Source organism: Callorhinchus milii, unplaced genomic scaffold (genome assembly GCF_018977255.1).
Source record: "Callorhinchus milii isolate IMCB2004 unplaced genomic scaffold, IMCB_Cmil_1.0 Scaffold13, whole genome shotgun sequence".
In the NCBI taxonomy this organism is placed as follows: Eukaryota; Metazoa; Chordata; class Chondrichthyes; order Chimaeriformes; family Callorhinchidae; genus Callorhinchus; species Callorhinchus milii.
This window is the reverse complement of record NW_024704754.1, coordinates 18,360,764-18,380,472: the sequence shown is the minus strand read 5'-3', so window position 1 is coordinate 18,380,472 and position 19,709 is coordinate 18,360,764. Positions and strand designations below refer to the sequence as shown.

Below are 19,709 nucleotides of genomic sequence, written 5' to 3'. Positions count from 1 at the left end.
AAAAATTGCTTGTGTCCTTCCTTAAAGGGAACACGTTCTGGGACAGGGAGAAGAGGGGGAAAGAGATGGGACTTTTAATCTAACGTGAAGTACAGTAAACCTCACATAAGTCGTATCATGACATAACATAAGAACATAAGAAATGCTGGACGAAAAAAGACCCAAGGTCCATCTAGTCTGCCTTCCGTCTTCCTGGCGGTCGCATGCACATATGTCCCAAACTCCCTATGTACAATATCCCATAATGTTATTTCCTAAAAGAAAACTATCTAATCTGTATCAGTTGGGACCATACATTTGATATGACTTATGCAAAGTATGAGTTATGTCAAACGTGCATAGAGTATAAACTCTTGAATGGGACTTGAGCAGATGTATGACTTAGGAAGTTACATGATTTATGCAGATCAGGCTTATGCGAATTCTACTGAATTGCACCCGGCCAAAGTTAAGGAGACGCAAGTGATTTCAGGATACGTTGTTAGTCAGGGAAGCTGGTCGGTGAGGCATGAAACAAGTCAAGGATTGCTTTAATAATCGCTTTTCAGTTTCCCAGATTTAAGTGCATCTATGTGGACAGTCTGAGTCTAAGGACTGATCACTGTTACTTGAATGACATGTTGATCCTCAATACACACATACACACGCACACATGGGTAAGGTTACTGAATTTCACTCCCGCCATCACTCACGGAGAAGGGCAAGGGGAGAGCGTTGGAGGACAAAGAAAGATCAATACGCATGTATTAGTTTAACAAAGGAACACTGCAAATAGCAACACTGTGTAGGTTAATGCTATAAGGTGGCACTTGTCCAAGGCAAACAGATTGGGAGGAAAGCAATTGGAATAAATTAAGAATGTGAACATAAAGTATGTTCCTCTGACTGCTTTGTCAATGGGCATTAATATCATAAAGTCTAAACGTCTTGGAAGGAAAACACAATACATAAAAGATGATCTGAAAATACCAGTTTTATAGACGCTTTAATATAAAACAATATCATGTAATAAACTTCACCGTCTTCCCATTTTACTTATAATGATAAAAATTATAATAATCCTCGCAATTGACACAGCGCCTTATCACGTCTTCGAGATGTCTCAAAGCGCTTCACACAATATAATGTAAAGTGGATTGACTGTCGACTTTTTTGTGGGCGAAATATTTTGTGGGTATATTTTTGGTGGTCTTTATAACGTGAATACCTGCAATTAAAGCCACTGAACTCATTTTTTTCTGCATCCACTTATTGAGATGAGAACCGCTGAGCATTTATACAAAGATGTGATTGATGAGGAGTGCCGCCTCACACACTCGCTGGTGTGTGAAGTGCATTTGGCGGTCACTGTCGTATTATAGGCTCACACTGAGCCCAGCGGACACAGCCCAAACAGCTTTGTGTGTCAAGAACTGCAGTGGGAGATAGATTGTGACTGGTCAGGGTCAGTAGGACAACGGATACTAACGATACATGCACTGGAGAGAGCTCAAAAACAGTCACGTTACCATGATATACGTGCAGGCAGATTACTTTCCCCAGATCACACAGAATACAGCCAGAAATGAAATGTTCTGCGCTCGATTAAATCGGCCTAATTCAACATTAAAACTGCACAGGATCTCATTCGTGCACGAGGATGAATGAATAAGGATTAAATAGTTAAATGTTCCAGTGATTTGAGCTGCAAACCTTCCCCACACGCACACACGCGCTATCCCTTTGCTTTCCAACAGAATATCGATTGCCTTTCTGGGCATTGAATGGATCCCACTATGAAATCATAAATTTATATCATGTCACGGATTTCAGGGCTCAATGTATGAAATGAGACAAAATTATTCCACCAAACATATTCAGATATTCCCTGTCAAATATTTGTAAAAGAACATTTCTGTTGTCTTTACAAGGAGCAGTGTAATGCTACATGAGAAAAGGTATAAGGAACATTATTTACTGTACTACAGTGACTGAGTCAATTGCATAATTACCATCCTGCATAGTTGCAGTGCTGCATTTGAGCCTAAAAGAGTTAATGAGAAGCCTGGAAAGCAATCGGATTCTAATCCATCAGAATTGGTCGTTTGAAATCTAATTTTGATAAGATTGTTTAAAAAATATATTTAAAACATATGCACTGCCTCGATTATTAAAACCTGTCTTTTAAATGTAAAATGGCAACAGAAGCATGTGTTTCCATGTGATTTGCAGTCTGTTTAATAAAGAACATCCCTCCCTGAAACCAATGGTAGAGTCTGCGGAGCCTGTGGGCAGCTGTGGCCCTTTGTAGGATTCTACCATTCTACCCCACCCCCCACCCCGATGGTCAGACTCTGCAATATAGCCCAGGACTTAATCAACTGGACGTTTCTGCAGCCACAGAAATTCAGCTTTAAACTAATCTTGTTCATTCATCAGCGTTTCATGTACCAACTGCTTGGCATTACCTCAACCGTAAATCGTTTTTTCTAATGACAGAATTCATTATTGGGTCCTGGTCACAGTGAGAGATTAAAAGAGAATTTTTTCCCCCTTAAAATTCCGTCGACGTCACACATGCAACCCACTTAGCGAAAAAAAAGGCCTAATAGAATAAAGGCTTTTGTTAAAAATAGAAAAAAAATGCACTTTGATCTTACAGTGCCGACTGTGTGCGGTGCTCTGCAATGGAAATCCAGCCAGATTACAAGCTGATGCGATGCTACATTGGAGTGGAATGATCATGTTATGAAGCTAGGATTAATATGTAGGAGAGGTTATCAACTGAGGTGGATTACCTGACCAGAAATTTGGACCGGGGAGGGGGCCAGTTAGGGGGACAGGCGGAGAGAGAAAACCACCCCGACAGAAGAAAATTGTCCCATGTCTCAAACATCTACTTGCCCACACTCTTTTGTGCTAGGAAATGTACAGAAGGCAGGGAGAGGAGAGGTGCGTGTGATTGGGGAGGGAGGAGATCAAGAGAGCAATCTATAGAACAGTGAAGGGATGATATAAGCGATGGGTAGGTGATGTGTGGGGAGGGAGTGGGGGGGGTGGGGAAGAGGGGCCATAGAAGAGATTGGGGTAGAGGAACACGCTATCAGGGGAATGAGGGGCAAAAGGGCTGTGACATGAACAAGAACACAGCTTAGAAATAAAAAGAGGCAACTTTCATCTCTGAAGCGTGAAAGATTCAGAGCTGGGAGCTCGGAAACCTGTTTTTGTTAATGCTGGAACGAACATACACAGACACCGGGGCGTGAAACAAAGAGGAGGTCGGTGACCGAGTCTGACTGCAGAATTCATGCGTCACTTTAAGTGATCTCCAACCCCACCTCTCCCCACCGTACTGTACAGTCGGATGAAATCACGAGCCTCAGCCATGCGGCAGACAAAAAAAAATCTGTAGTGTTGCTGCCATCCTCAGGAATAGACAAGACAGGTAACCACACATCACAAAGCTCCTTACAGAGGATTGAGCAGTGAGCAGCTGCAGATTCTAAACCCGAAAATAAAATAACGTTTAAGGGAAATGCTGCCCCCCCCCACCACCACCCCCCCACACACCGCCACTAAACTGCAGCTTCCAATAAACGCAGGCTGATTAAATCCTAAAAAAAAATCTAGGTTACCATAGAGACTGTGCCACCGGTAAGAAGAGTTTAGTCAGCACAGCCTGTCTGTCAGCATAATAAAAATCTGCAGTTTTTAGACGTCTCTCTCTCTTTGACCTGAGTTAATTCCCCTCCAGCCACCTCCCACCTCCCACCGCCAGGTTTTTGCCGACACCCCCTCCTCCCCGGTGCCTGTGGACACAGCCTGCGTCAGATGTTCAGCTCTCAGCAGCAAAAAACAGTTCTGCTAATCACAGAGCGAGCTCGTAAACTGTCAGCTTTCCTTCCATTTTGTACTGGGTTTGCAAAAACAAGGTCCAATTATATATAACACCTCTCTCTCTCTCTCTCCCTCTCTTACACTCCCCACCCTCTCTCTCTCCCCCCACACATCCTGAGCAGATGTAGCAGACCTACCCAGCAAGCCACCAGACACACAACTAAAAGCAGAGCCTGACCCACTCTGAATATTTATTTACATGTGTATTATTGTACAGCCAATTGTGCATGGCAGTGTCTCACAAACAGTCGTGGATTGAGTGACCAAATCGTGATTGTGTAATTGTTTTTTTTAAGGGATTATTATAGATAATACCAGGCAGGAAAGACAGGGAAAATGGAGAATTTTTTCCCCTCGTTTGAAACCAACGACAAAACTAAACACTCCCAGTTTCAAGGCTGCTGTGGCATGGATCTGACATTATGCAGTATATTTCCTCCCCCCTCCCCCTTCACTGCTTCAATCTCAGCGTCTGTCGAGCACCCTCTGCTGTAACGCGATGCAATTTCTGGTTCCCACAATGTATGGGCACAACATTAATCACACGACACCACTACGGCCTGAAAGTGACATGTACAGAAAAAAAAACATCAAAAAAACCTCCTCCTGTCCAAAATAATTGCTTTGCGATAACAAGAGATAATTTTCTATACACTTCCTCTGGCTATATTTTTTATATATAAAAAAGCAAGCAATACAATGCACAGGCATTTTAAAAAAATAGCGGTCATCATTTTAAAACGCTTCCCATGTTCTACGCATGTCTGATCATCTGAGGCTCATATCAAAAGTAGTCTAAATTTTGATTTCTAATACCAGGGATGAGGGACTTCAGTTATGTGGAGAGACTAAATTGTTGTCCTTTGAGCAGAGAAGGTTAAGAGGAGATTTAATTGAGGTGTTCAAAATTATGAGGGGTTCTGATAGAGTAAATAAGGAGAAACTGTTTCCACTGGCGGGTGGGTCGGTAACCAGAGGTCACAGATTTGAGATAATTGGCAAAAGAACCAGAGGTGAGATGAGAATAATATTTTTTACCCAGCGAGCAGCCGAGATTTGGAACGCACTGCCTGATAGGATGGTGGAAGCAGATTCAATAATAACTTTCGAAAGGGAATTGGATAGGTACTTGAAAATAAAAAAATCGCAAAGCTATGGGATAAGAGCGGGGGAGTGAGACGAATTGGGTAGCTCTTTCAAAGAGCTGGCACAGGCACGATGGGCTGAATGGCCTCCTTCTGTGCTGTAGGATTCTGTCATAATGCCCTAATTGAAATCCCAACACACCAAAATGTTTCAGCAAATAAAGGGGGAAGAATTTCTGACCTTCGCTCATGTCAATCAGCTGGTTCTTCTGTTGTTTTGCCAGCCTATCCTTCTCTGCCTTTTCTCTGGCGAGTTTGGCTCTCTGGATTTTCTCTTCCATCTCTTTCCGTTTCTTGTTTTCTGCCACCGATTGCTGAGGAAGAGGAGAGGGCAAATTAGACAACACGGCAGGTTACAATTCCTTACCTTCGACAGGCTGACTAGCCTGGGTCCTTCTATAATAATACTTGCATTTGATACAGTGCCTTATCATGTCGTTGAGACGTCTCAAAGCGTTTCACAGGATATCATAATAATAATCCTTGCATTTGATATAGCGCTTTTCACGTCGGGAGGACGTCCCAAAGCGCTTCACAGAAGACACTGTAAAGTGGATTGACTGTGTACTTTATGGCTGAAACGCGGCAGCCAATTTCGCACAGCAGGTCCTGTAAACAGCCATGGAATGAGCGACCAAATTTATTTGGGGGATTTGTTGGCCAGGACACCAGGAGAGAGGAACTCCCTTCCTTTTTTTCCAATAGCGCCACGGGATCTTTAAGATCCACATGGACAGGCAGATGGGACCTCATCTCATCTGAAGGACAACACCTCCGACAATCCAACAACCCCACCCAGCACTGCATTGGAGCGTCAGTTTTGATGATGTAACATTAACTTGATAATGAACGTATACGAACAGGACTGTGGTACTCAGTATTCAGCAATCGTGATTTGCCTGACTCCAATTTTGCTGACTTACTCTTGGAACAAAACGTTCTTGTTCCTCAACAGACTGCACTCCCCTTCACTTTAACTCAATCACTGAATGTGCTTCAAACAATACAATGACATTTTAAGCACTTTCTCTCCAACAGGAAAGCCTCAGTTGGCTGTGTTTTATATTAAAAATGACTTAAACTCCAGTAACCTTTGCAGATCTTTTACAACAGTATAAATCCATAAATGCATGCAATGGTAACCATGTGCCAACCAGACCCAGGGTTTGAATGGACAAACCCGTGGCTTTAAAAGGGAACAAATATTTCATTACCTCCACATAAAGCACTTACCAAAAACATATTCTTGAAGTTACACAGGTCGCCAAAGAATTCCTCGATGCTTATTTTCTTGGGATTGAATATAAAGTATTGCCCAAGGTCTTCAAACTCTTTTTCCATGTTCTCATGCATTGTTGACAACTTGTCAAACTGTTCTCTTGCAACTTTTACGAAGCTGTGGGAGGCTTTGGTTAAGGAAAAAGCACTGTCAAAATGGGCAATGCAGCAATCATCACATAGTGGACACACACAGATACGCACACACACAACACATTTTTTGTTAGCACAACTTGTGACTAACTTACAACATACATTATAAACACAGTGCCCCCAATCACAGCTTGCATTTATTTAGTGCCTTTCACATAATAATAAACCTTGCATTTCATAGAGCACCTTATCACAGCTTTGAGGCGTCTCAAAGCGCTTGACAGAATATACTGTAAAGTGAATTGACTGTATATTTTGTGGGCGAAACACAAAATCAACACAGGCCTGACAAACCCATGTCAGTTAGTCACAGCTGCTTCTGCTAATTTACCAGAATCAAATCCTTAATTTCAAATTTGTGCAGGAAATGCAACTCTTATGACCCGGAGTGATGTGATTCCATTAACACAAACAGTTATATTTCATCGAGTTTAACTTTGAGGAAACATGACAATGTCAAATCAGCTGACTGTGACTCCAGCAAATATATTTTTGACAGTAGGTTGGCATTATTTGATCGCTACTTTGCTAAGTCATACCAAATATTGATTTCCCCCACACGCCATTTATGTGATTCCATGTATAGATTTGCTGCAGACCAGTCAAATACTGTGTGCACCCAAAATGCAAGAATGGGCTTTTGTACCACATTTCTCAACACTTCACATACTATCCATGACTTAAGTATCACAAACTAATCATGTTCATCAATTTAATCCATCATCAAAACATTTAAATGAAGCAGAAAGGTCATCCCTGTGTAGTCTCCCCCCCGATCATCTCAAATTAACCGGTTTATGGAGAGTTTCAGCACATCTTTGGAAGTTACGAGCAGTGGAATGAAGTTGATTATGCTCCTACAAATGACAATACTTGGCTCTGAACCCTACCATCATGTCTGCAGAAGCTACTCATTGAAAGTTACACTCTACCCTTCAGGCTCTCCGGAATCTGTGACCTCAATTAATTTTACACAATCTCCTTTTGCGTAAAATTGCAAATCACATGAGATACACGGGATGTTGCTAATTGTGTCTCGACTTCAGTCTTCGAGTTCCTTTTTTCCCCACATTTCATTAGTTTCCCACAACAGCCTTTGATTACCAGAAACATTGGAAATTAACCTCCCAGAGAAAGGAAAGATTTCACCATCATCAATATTGCAGTAAATCTGACAAAAGAACAAGTCCAAAAACAGCAAACAAGTTGTATTTATTGAGCACTTTTCATGCAACAGACTCAAATATTAGCAGATTTCCTACAATGCGAGTACAAACGCAATTTGCCTTTGTATATTATGGTCAGCTTCCACCTTTCAGCACATTTCTGAACAAGCTCGATTTAATAAAGAACTGAAATGTACTCATAAAATATTCACACTTTGCAATTTGGGGTCAGTTTCTGCTGATATGCATTTCTTAAAATTCACGGCAAGCACCTTTTTAATATATATATTATTAAGACTACAATTCTCATCTTATTACTAATAATTTAAAGGTGTGCAATTACTGCAGAGAGGATTGAGTTACAACATGCAAATTCATGCACAAAAGCAATAATGCTGATGAAATGGAGAAAAGGGTAAACAGGCAAGTAATCTGTTGGCATCATCAGCAATGCTAAACTGCTGTTTCGGAAACACTATAAAACCAAATAAACAGCTCGCTGCCTCAATCTTTAAACACTTCAAAGTAATTTAAAAAGTAGTTATTACTTATAAGTAATAATAAGCAACAATACTAATCAACGACTGTGTATGGGACACAACTGGCTGCTGCGTTTTGCCCACAAAATACATAGTCACTACACTTTACAGTATATTCTATGAAGGGCTTTGGAGACCTCTCAACGTGATAAGGCGCTGTATCAAATGTTAGGATTATTATTATAAGTTTATAGAATATATAGTAAAGTTGATTTACTGGTAATCCGCTCAAATGTTTCCATTTGATTTTCCAAATTAAAATTTGCCATTTTAGATGCTACAAGAAATCACACACACACACACAACTAAAATCCTCATTTGGCTCAAATTACACCGACTGAATGTCTGTAGAACATCAAAAGTCACGAGCATTGAGGCAGACATCCGGCAGGTGAAACTCTAAACCTTGTATAAGACTTCAAACCCCCTAATACTTGTGTCATCGAAAAATTGCATTTCACGCAAACCAGACCTTCCTTCCTTAGAACTGTGCGCCAGGTCTCAGTACATCACTTCCTGTCCCGGAGACAGCTAAATAAACAGGAGAATGTGTTGAGTCTTTATATTCTGTCAGGCTCTGTCACGGAGAGCACCAAAGCGAATCAATTAAAATATTGATCGGAGCTGCTTTACAGTAATCAGGAGGTGAAAATGAACGAGCAATTGTGAAAAAAAGTGCCTCCAGTAACGCGAGCCAGTCCTAATGTGAAGAGGAACAAAAATGCGTGTTTGGTTTAAATGCCTTACTGTGTTCTTGGCTCGACAGATTAAAATGGCTGATTAAAATCCCGATGCTCGGCAAAGATCAATAAGGCGGTCAATGTCTTTTCAAAAAATCAGAGAATCATAGAATTGTACAGCAGAAAAAGAGGTCATTTGGCCCATCGAGTTTGTGCCGGCTCTTTGAATAGAGCAATTAATGTCAGTCCCACTCCCCAGCCCTTTCCCCATAACCCTGCAAACCCGTCCTCCTCAAATACCCGTCCACCGCGTTTTTAAAAGTAGCTTTCTGTAATGGGCCACTCAAACCCCACTCAGTATTTTAATCAGAGCCTCACCAATGTCTAGTATTTATACGTGCGAAGAAGAAGGGTCTATATACAAGAAGGACTGAAGTGCTTTGAGATGCTTCGAAGATGTGAGAGAGCGCTATATCAAATACAAGGATTATTATAGTTCATATCAGCATCTTATACTCAACGCTGCTGCTCAGCCAACTCTGAAAACGTACTGGACAAATGATTGAAACCAATATAAAGTGAATTTATGCAGCTAATGACACACTGATAAACTTTCGAAGAAATAATGTTGCACAAAAATATGAAGCATTTTTGGAAATGCATTAAAACATTTACTTCCCTGATCCAAACAAAACTTTTCTCTTAATAGCGATACATTTTTCACTGCTTCATTAACAGAACATCTCTATTATTGGCTTCTTCCTATCCTCACTAAGTGCTGGCTGCTAAAAGCTTTATTCACACTTGTTTACTCTAATCGAATATATGCTGGTGCCTCGTTGAAATGATACAGCCAATTTACAAGCACCAAAGTGTCTCTCATCTTTTTAACAGAGCTTATATCTTAATGAACATCAGTATCGTACCTTCGGGTAAGTGTTTATCTATCACATCAAGAGCAGAACATTATGTAGGTTATGGTACGCACTTTTCACACAAAGCGTAGCAGAAATCTGTGACTTTCTCCCTCCCTCCCCCAATCAATTGGAATTTTCAAGACTGAGGTGAAGAGAGGTTTGTTAGGTCAGGATATCAAGGGATATGGTGCAAAGGCGGGTAATTGGAGTTGAGGTATAGATCAGCCATGATCTAGTAGAATGGCGGAACAGGTTCGAGGGGCTGAATGGCCTCCTCCTGTTCCTATGTACCAATACAAATGCACCTCGCAGTCTGACCTTTTTCAGTGTTCTGCTTTTAAAAGCACTGAACACGGCATTATAAGTAAGTTTCAAGGGGTTTTCTCGATTGTACATTATTTCCTCTGAAAATCCATCCCAGGTTCTCTCAATTTAACCACATGAAATGGACGCTTTTAAAACCTTCTATTTTAACTGTTAGAAACGAGGGAGAACCATCAAATTCAATTCCAAACTGTTATTTTGTATGTACAGCTTTGTCAATGCCAGCGTATTATACAATACTCTGGTTGTTTCGAGCCTGTTATGAACACAGATGAACAAAGCCAACTTGGTTGCTTAGTGCATTTAAATTTCATTTCACTCAGAGGAAGAAAAATCTTGGACTGAACTCAACAGACACCCAATAGCTGGTCGCTGCTTAGCAGATCTTAAGCAAAAAACACCACCTCCCGCTGATGCTGGATTTAACGCGGGCCAAAGTAACGTAAAGGAAGCTACCGAGGGAATAGTCCTCATAAGGCTCCATCTCTCTGAACCCAAAGAGAAGTGTTCAATGTCTCAGTCAGAGAGACATTCCTGATTATGACAAGACATGTTGCAACCGCACTTAGTGGGCTCTGTGATCATCCAAAGTCATTCAACAGTTATGTCTGACACACTAGCTTTCTTGTCATGCAGAACCACCCCCCTCCTTTAAACACCTCAATCTTTACCATCCATTCGACCTCTCCCTAAAAATTCTCCTCGTCAACTCTTCCCTTTCCCCGGCTCGGTGCCGTGCTCCGCCACTGTCGAGAGCCTTGAGACCCTACCCTGGGTGATGGGCGCTGTGTAAATGAAAGTTGTTGTACATCGCCCATGAGTTTTGTCCCTCAGATGATTCAAAAATCTGACAAGTAAATCAATAATGCGCTGAACACGCCTTGAGTCATGGACAATCTCTTCTCGTCTAGAAACCCCAGTACAATTTTTCTAAGTCTCTCTGCGCTCCCAGCAACTAACAAACAGCGATCACTTTGTCAAAACCTGTCCTTGTTTCCAGCTGCATCCTGTTCCCACTGTTGGGAAAGAGGCCAAAATTAGAGCCTAGCTTTTTTCTTCCTGCGTCAGGAATCTTGTTCTTCTCTGAAGAAATAAGCAATTGTGAAATGGATAAAAATGACCAGTATAAAGTGGCCATAAAGTTAAATGACCAACTATTAGACTCCGATTTGCACTTAAAAGAATACGAAACTTGTTACTAAAATTAGCTTCATAACAATATAGAACTTACTATGGAACACCTGGTCAATGTGGGTTGGAAGTCTGTACTCAGCAACAGTGAATGGCATGAATATAAAACTAAAAGTAAACAGTCCCAATGATACACTGAGATGCCAAACCTACAATGTATACGTAACTCCATTGCTCTTTCAAATCAACTTCAACTTCTTAAAAATATATTATACAAAGGTAATAAAATTATATTTTTTTCTCAAACGTGCTTGCATCTTACCAGGATTGGTTGATGACTTGAGTGAGAGGGCCACTTGTAACATCCAATAATTTGAGGATTAAAAATCATGGCAAATCATATTATCCTCCATTTATTTTAATGTCCTTATGCAAGACTTAGAAGAGAATGCAAAGGAAAGTGCGGATTTCAATCATATCCCAAACAAACACAGCACTAAAGCTAAAACTTCTGAGAAAATAAGCAGCAAAGTGATTGCTTTTCCTCATATGCGCCAGCACATCTGATCTCACCAGGTTCTGTGAAGAAAACCAGTGAGTTAGCATCTCTCTGAAGTTAAGTTAACTTAATTCCCCCTTTTCCTTCTTCCTTTTTCATAGAAATGGCACTCAACTTTGTTGAATTGTGAAGGACTGAGTAGTGAGAGAAAGGTCAGACTGTGAGGTCCTTGGCTTAGATTTTGTATATTACACAGAAATATCCTCAAGGAACAAGTTAAACACACAACAGCTGTCAGTACAAGGACTGAGAGTTGGAAATAAACACCTTTTGTCACACCCCGGTTTTCTGTTGATAAGAAAGCCACATGAAAACGACAAGGTTGAAGTAGGGGGTGAACTTTAACCCAGGCTCCCGAAGCAACAGCCAGACAACACTGTGTGTGCTAAAACCCAGATTATTTTACCATTTTCTACAGTGTGGATTTTTGCGAGCGAGCCTTCAAAACTGTGAAAATCAGCAAGGGCCTCACAGTAACAACATGTGTTAGAAGGATACTGCTGTAGATCTGAAGAACATTTATTGCTAGCTTCAGAGGTATAGCCAAGGAGGGCAGAACACTCAATAGCCTCTTTGTCAATCACAGAAGTCTACTTACATTTATTCTCGTTGGCTGGGTTGTAAAAGATGATAAGTGACAAGTCTAACTGGACAACAGAGTACATTCTCGTCATTTTATGAGTGAGAGTAAGTAAAACGTATCAACACAAAAGTATTTATTTGGTCAGCTGGGTGCTGACATACGCGGAAACCCATCACCGTGCTTAAGAGTATCCAAACTAAGCTGAGAATTCCCAGAGATAGATTGTTGGAATGGAATGCGCTCTCTTTCCCTGGAGGAACCCATCCTGCTTACCTAATTCCGGAAAGTATTAGGCGCAGGTTGGCAAGACCCGAGGCTTGGTGACCCCAGAGTGTGTGTTGCGGTAACTGCTGGAGACTGACCAGCTAAAACCACACAGCTTGTACATTGGCAAAGGAAGAGATGATTTTGAAACTCTGTTGAGTTTAGATTTATAGCTGTTGCTGTCGAGCACTGCTGGACATCAGAAAGATATCTCTGAGCCAATCTACAGCAGGTTCTCAGGATCTGTTTCAGATTCCTTGCCTGTGCCACATGCTGCTGATCTCACATGTTTAACCAGCCAACTGGAATCATAACTCTCGGGCATGGATACTGCACAAATAATTAAAGTTGATCAATAAAAATTGATTGAGTTCCTTTCATATCGACAAGCTATTTTGTGAATTCTATTGTTGCTGAATGTAAGATGCAGAGAGAGAGAGTGAGTCAGCTGACACTTACGTTGATCAATATATCAAGGTAATGAAATTTATCGTTCATTGCACCAATAAAAGGATATTGTCATTTTCTCTACAAACTTGTCGTGCTCGTCTTGGGGCTCTGGGAAGTCCGTGATATCCTTTTCCAGTGTGGAAATCTGTTTCCCCATTTGCTCCAAGTTCTTCTGAAGAGTTTCTGCAGAAACTGTAAAAGCAATCAAAGCATCAATGGCTGTACCTGAACACTGAAAATTGTCTTGTAGCTTTCTAAATGAACACCGTATCTAGTAATGTGTTTAGCACGCTCGCCTCGCAAGCGACAAGACCTGGGTTCGATTCCTGGGCGGGGCAAAACCATAGTAAATTTCCTCACTCCACACTCCTCTGTTTATCCAAGCAGTAAGGAACTCAGATGTCAGTCGATTGGTGGATCGCTTTCCGGGGGTAATAATCCCTCAAAGAATCATTTGTCACTCAATCCACAACTATTTGTGAGACACTGTTGTGTGCAATTTTGCCCTCAAAACACAATCAATTCACTTTACAATATATTCTGTAAAGCGCTTTGAGACATTTCAACGGCGTGATAAGGCGCTATATCAAATGCAAGCATTATTATTATTATTCTTGAATACATGAGTCAAATCTGCCTGCACCAAGAGGTGGTTCTTAAGCTCCTTCATCATGTGGGATGGAGTGAAATGTTGGGCAAATCGTCCCTGATCTCAGCTGATAATCCAGCTCACTATCAGTTCATTTTTATTTCAATGATAATAAAACTATTTCAAGCATTTTTTCCAGGCAGACTGGAAGATAAGTTACGTTTTTTTTCTCCAGCTGTGTGATAAGCAGATAGAATTTGGGTATCAACACAATTCTCGTCGGGCTGTGTAATTTTTTTTCTCAAATGAAAGATTACGGCTTTAAACTAAAATGGCACAGGCGACATCTTAATTCGCAGAAGCATCGATGCCTCAAAAGGGTTAAGGCGTACACTGCTATCAGAGGAGGTAAAGGCTTCTGATGGAACCACAGTGTGCTCTAGCGACGACAATCCAAACTGCGCAGCAGGTCTATTTTAAAGTGAACAGCAGCTTTCCTACTCTGATTAATAATTGAAGCCTGCACAAATCCCTGTAGGTGTGTACATCTGCAGATAGGCATCTCCTCCACCTCTTCCATCAGTGAACTCCTTACGCATCTCACCCATTTGTTCATTTTTAATACAATCACTCATTGCGGTTTCCATCAGAGAAGCCAGAAATCATGCCTGCGATGCATGCGCTCGCAAGACAAATTGAATTGAATGCTGGAGGCAAAAGCTCTCAATGCTAAGTAGGTCAGCTACACAGACAACTGCAGTCCCGGTATTGATCAGTGGTGATGCACTTTACAGGAAGCATTAATGGTGGGAGATGGGAATGATGCTATATGCTGCCCATTATCTAGGTCACTGTCTTTACAGACGTACATCTCACACGCCCTCACCTCGGCTCGCCTTTTCCACATGGTTCAGCTCCTCTGTGAAGCCAAGGATGTCGGGGTATTGCTCTTCACAGATTTCACCTAAAAAGTTCATCAGTGTCATCTTCTGATCAGCTGATTTTGTGTCTCTGAGCTATTAAGAAAAAAAGGAGAGAGAAAAAGTGCTCAGTGTGCAGCAACAAACAACAATACATTACATCCACACAGCGCCTTTCATCGAGAGGACATCCCAAGGCGCTAGACAGTCAGGGATTTGGATCTGAGCAGGGAGTTGGGCTCAGGAGAGGTGGAGGGTGGAGAGGGTAGGGTTACGAGAGTGACCAAAGGCGCAGTCGAAGAGTGAAATCCGAAAGCCACAAGAACCCAAACATAATGCATGTTAAAAACAAACCGACAACTGATAATTGCCCTGTTCAATCAATTGACATTGTATGCTATATTAGAACACTACAGGAAGTATTCCTACATTAATGCCCAGAATTCAGAATTGCTGAAATTTCCATGCAACTCCCAGTTGATGTGATTGTACTGCAGGACCTTAATGAACAGCGTTGCCTGGAATACATTTGGGTAACTGTTGTGATTCTCTCCTATTCTCCATCTTGGCCTGTGCCCCATTCGAATAAGTGGTACATGGGTCAACATTCTCTAGTTTACCATCTGTCCTCTGGAAAACCTATAGTAAGATTATGAATTTATGTAGAACCTTTGTTCTACTAATCTGTGGTGGGACATATTCATTGATGAATAAAATGCAGCATCACCTTTTACGGTCAAATCCCACTAAAGCAGCAATTCTTACAGCATCTGTCTTTTATTACATTTTCAGAGGTTGACATGCAGATGTGGTTGAGAGAACCATTCTGCTCTCTGGTTGTGACGTACTTGTAATGGATTGAATAAGTATCGCTGTTTTTTTCCCCACATAGCTGTGGCAAGCGCTGGGAGAAACTGCTTCAGGAGTGAGGCCATTTGTTTGGCTTTGCTCCCTAGAGCTGAGAGGGGAACAGTTTCTGTTACAATTAACCAATAGCTCTCCAGTTTTAGGTCTGATTCGCAGGAGTTGATGGGAACACAGGAACTGGAATAGGCCATTCAGTCCCTTGAGACTGTTCGGCTATTCTATAAGATCATGGCTGATCTGGGGGGGGGAAGAAAGTGGGTGATTGATATTTTTGAAGCGAGAGGGTGTAAAGGATAGTAACATGGAAGGATGCCTGCCATTAAGGCAAGTGTTGACAGCTAAGAACTGTCCTGATGTAATAAATAATTCATGTGATAAAATGTTGCAAACCCATCGTCTTTTAACTTTGTTTTATTTCACGTCTGTGCCTCGTTTCCAAGTTCCTATCATCACATCCTTTTCTTTCATGAGTTTTAGCATTCAGTGTTTTGCAGAGTTTCTGAGTATGGCAGCAGAAACTAAGCTAATTTTCTGAAGCAGTTAGATTTTAGAACCTTATAGGTGAAAATTGACTAATCTTGAAGTAATTACTTGCTAATTGCTTTTGAGGGATTTGACATGAAAGGGTGCTATAAAAATGCTTGGATCTTTCTTATTGCCCTTTGAAACAAAAATAGACCCAAATAAAAATGGTGAGCTTCAGTCTCAAAAAGATGCAATCATGTGTGGGAAGACATACATCACTTTAGAGTTTTTACTTAGCACCGGAGGATAGGAGTGGAAAGTTATTTTAGAATAGATATATATACGACTGTTTGTGGGACACTGCTGGGTGCAACTGGCTGCCGCGTTTTGCCCACAAAATACACAGGCAATCACTTCACAGCATATTCTGTGAAGCGCTTTGAGACATCTCAACGACGTGATAAGGCGCGATATCAAATGCAAGGATTGTTATTATTATTATATCAGGGGAGAACGTCTTTAGGCAAACAAAGAACAAAGTAAGTTAAGAATGAATAACTTTTTTTAAAAAAGTAATTTTGTGCAAACTTAGTAGAATCTTCATCATTAAAACCAGAACTTTTTAAATTAAATACTAAAGTTAAACAAGGATACACGCGGCTAATTTGAAATTAACCCTCATGAAAAATTTAACTCGGTTTATTTGATGCTGTTCCCCAAAAGATCTTTCACTTTCTACAACACCAGAGTAAACCTCAACGTCTTGATCTACTGTGCCGAGAGATAATGAGACTAGTTGGAAAGGTTAAAGCTGTGTTAATAAATATTTCTGCAGGAAAAGTAATTCCAGTCTTCCATTCGAATGGCATTTTATCGGTGAGACCTGCAAATAATATTGAAGTGGGCTGTCGGGAATCAATTTTGAGAGATGTGTGTAATGTGAAAGGTTTCAGATGTACCTCTGCTCGGACAGCAAATACAAGCGTCAACAAACAACTCCGCAAGCATTGGTCTTCATTTCTAACCCATCCCGTTGTATAAATATCATGATTTAAACCATGTCCAAACTGAAATTGCACCAAACGTGTCCTGAATCGTTGCAAAATAATATAGCATACAAGTCTTGTTAGTTTGGGAAGCACTGAAGCAACCTCAAGTACTCTCCTCGCTCCACACACCCAGACCACAGTTGAGATCACCTAAGTTAGCGCAAAGCTAACATAAGAGTCTAATTTCGAACTCGGTTTGTAAGGCTGTGTCCTGAACTAATCTATTAAGAGTCAAATGAACTAAGGAAACTCTTAGAAACTGTCCTTAGCTTCGCAACTGAAACACGGGATTTTTTTAAAAAGAACAAACCTTTATCGCCATTTAATTCACGTTTCACAATATCGAGTTGAAGTTGCATCTCGCTGGGACGTGAACATACTTCATTAAAAAAGACAGGGTGCAGCAAAGTCGATTGAATAACGCTTTCCACTCATTGCTTTGGAGTCAAACCTTTGCCCTCACTGGAAAACGTTATTAACAGAACGCCACTCACACAGAAGCTGCTGAGGGGAAGCAAATTAAAAAAGGCAAAATGTATATAAAGGAAGGGATCCACAAATGATGGCAAAGGTACTCAGCCTTAAACGGGAGAATGGGAAGTTGCAATGATCCTGCTCATAAGACTCCTCTTCAAAACATTCTGACATTATACATTATATTGTGAAGATTTCCAGCTTCTTCATATTTTACGGAGCCAAAGTCTATTCCTTTCCACTCCTGTACATTCTGGACAGAGGACATTGCTGTGACGTTAACCTATCTTTCTGTCTCGAGCAATTTCTGTCTGCGTAATTGGCTGCTGGGTTTTGCCCACAAAATACACAGTCAATTCAATTTACAGTATATTCTGTAGAATGGGATCAGATGAGAAACGTTGGCAAATTTCTTGCTTAATAGCAAAATCCCAAATTCTGTAATCGCAAGTATTTGACCATAGATATCGGGCACTTAAGCTTTTAGTGACAGAAGAACTTCCTCTGTTTCCTGGTCTATTAAAAGCAGAGGAACAATATCAAGTAGGGAATATTGGGAACCTGCCAAAAGCTGGTAACAAAAAGAATTGGGACAGCTGGAGACAGACCACAAGGGAGAAATCTAGCCCAAAGCTGCTTACTTTGTGACATGAAAGTCACAATTCAGTACATCTTCGCAATTTTCACCCACAAAATAAAGTCAATTCACTTTACAGTATAGTCTGTGAAGCGCTTTGAGATGTCTCGACGACCTGCTAAGGCGCTGTATAAATGCGAGGATTATTATTAATAATTGTTTGGAAAAATGATGTGCGCTGATATTCCTGAACTCGGGACAGAGTAAAAACGGAACATTGAAGTTTCAAAGCTAAGGTTGACGTGCCCTTCAGATTAGCCTGGTCATGACGTCAGCCTGTCTCACCATGAACTGCGGGAATCGTAAACTTCAGTCAGGCCTGCCAAAATACAATGTCCGTGGCCTACATTTATCCTCACCACCACAGCATGTGTTTTTATTTCGGAAGATTTCCCAAATGGTTGAGTTCATGGGGAATCGAACGAAAAGTAAACATTTTTATTTTGCTTTCCCTTTGCTTCCCAGGAGTTAGCTGTCACCTCGGCCGTTTGCCATGATATTGAGAGCCTATTTGGCACTGGGCCACACCATACGCAGCTGCTTTAGGAAACAATGAATCACGGTTAAGGGTTGTGAGTGTAACACTTACCTTGCAGAGGAAGCTGATGCTGAAACCAAACGCGCCAGCATTCCTGGATCCAGCGTTCATGAAGTTTCCCACCAACAGGATCAGTTCCATCAACTTGGCAAACTTATCACTGCTCCGCACCTCCTCACAGGCTGCCTTCACAGACACGATGTCCGGCTTCAGGTTACTGACCTGCTCTTCAAACTGCAGCATGAACAGGATCGCCTGTAGCCGAGGCCTCAGGCGGGTGACAGAACTCATCTGCAAGCGGGAGACAAGAAAGGAGAACAAGGAGCAATTGTAACAAGAACACATCTCTCTGTGTCTGGATGAAGCAGCAACAACAACTACCACAACTTGCATTCACACAGCGTCCCTTCATGCAGGGTAACGTCCCAGAGCCCTTGACAGTGGTGGAGCACAACCCCATCAATCGATAACCTTATCAGGTTTGTCTGTCGTTGGACAAGACGAGAAGAGATAATGGAGTGGAGACCTGAAGGGGAACCTTGCTCTCTCTTTTGCTCTTTCACCAGAGCAGAATCCAGATCATCCCTCATGTGTCACTCCCTCGGGTTTGTCTCACTCACACACTCACTCACTTGTCAGACACCCGGCTATCAAAATAAAACAGCTTAACAGTAGTGAGTGGATTCAAAGGACACATAGCTCTGAGGTTTGAGCCATAGACCTGTTGCAATGGATTCTGTTCTATCTGCTGTCCAACTTATTGAGAATAAATGACCAGATGAGGCCTTGCAGTCAGAAGAACAAGGACTATGAGCTTCAGAGCCAATATGTCACCTTGTATTACATTGGTGCATCAAACACAGGAAAAATCAATGTCAGCTCAGATCAGGAGATCAGACAGACACGGTCAGAAAGATGGAGAAATCATTTACATGAGATGCGAGCAGTAAAAGAGTTGATCAAGAAACGTACGCTCGAGAAACACTTTTGTTCTTTTGAATTTTAAAATGATCCTCAGAATAATCCTTTGATTTAAACAGAAACCTCAATCCTTACTTATTTGAATGAATATGTTTGACATTTTTGGAGCTAGTTTGGATGAATG

At 41.3% G+C, this 19,709-nt stretch overlaps 1 protein-coding gene across 2 annotated transcripts in view; it reads right to left on the bottom strand.

Moving 5' to 3' along the window:
- LOC103184115 (protein diaphanous homolog 1) overlaps nt 1–19,709 on the bottom strand; it is a 120,344-nt gene that overhangs the window by 17,047 nt on the left and 83,588 nt on the right. For both annotated transcript variants that reach the window (XM_042339834.1, XM_042339835.1), the window contains 5 exons: nt 18,656–18,895; nt 14,541–14,670; nt 13,133–13,257; nt 6,255–6,419; nt 5,203–5,335 (listed from right to left, as the gene is read on the bottom strand). In XM_042339834.1, coding sequence (XP_042195768.1) covers nt 5,203–5,335; nt 6,255–6,419; nt 13,133–13,257; nt 14,541–14,670; nt 18,656–18,895 — 793 coding nt within the window. The remainder of the gene's footprint in view (nt 1–5,202; nt 5,336–6,254; nt 6,420–13,132; nt 13,258–14,540; nt 14,671–18,655; nt 18,896–19,709) is intronic.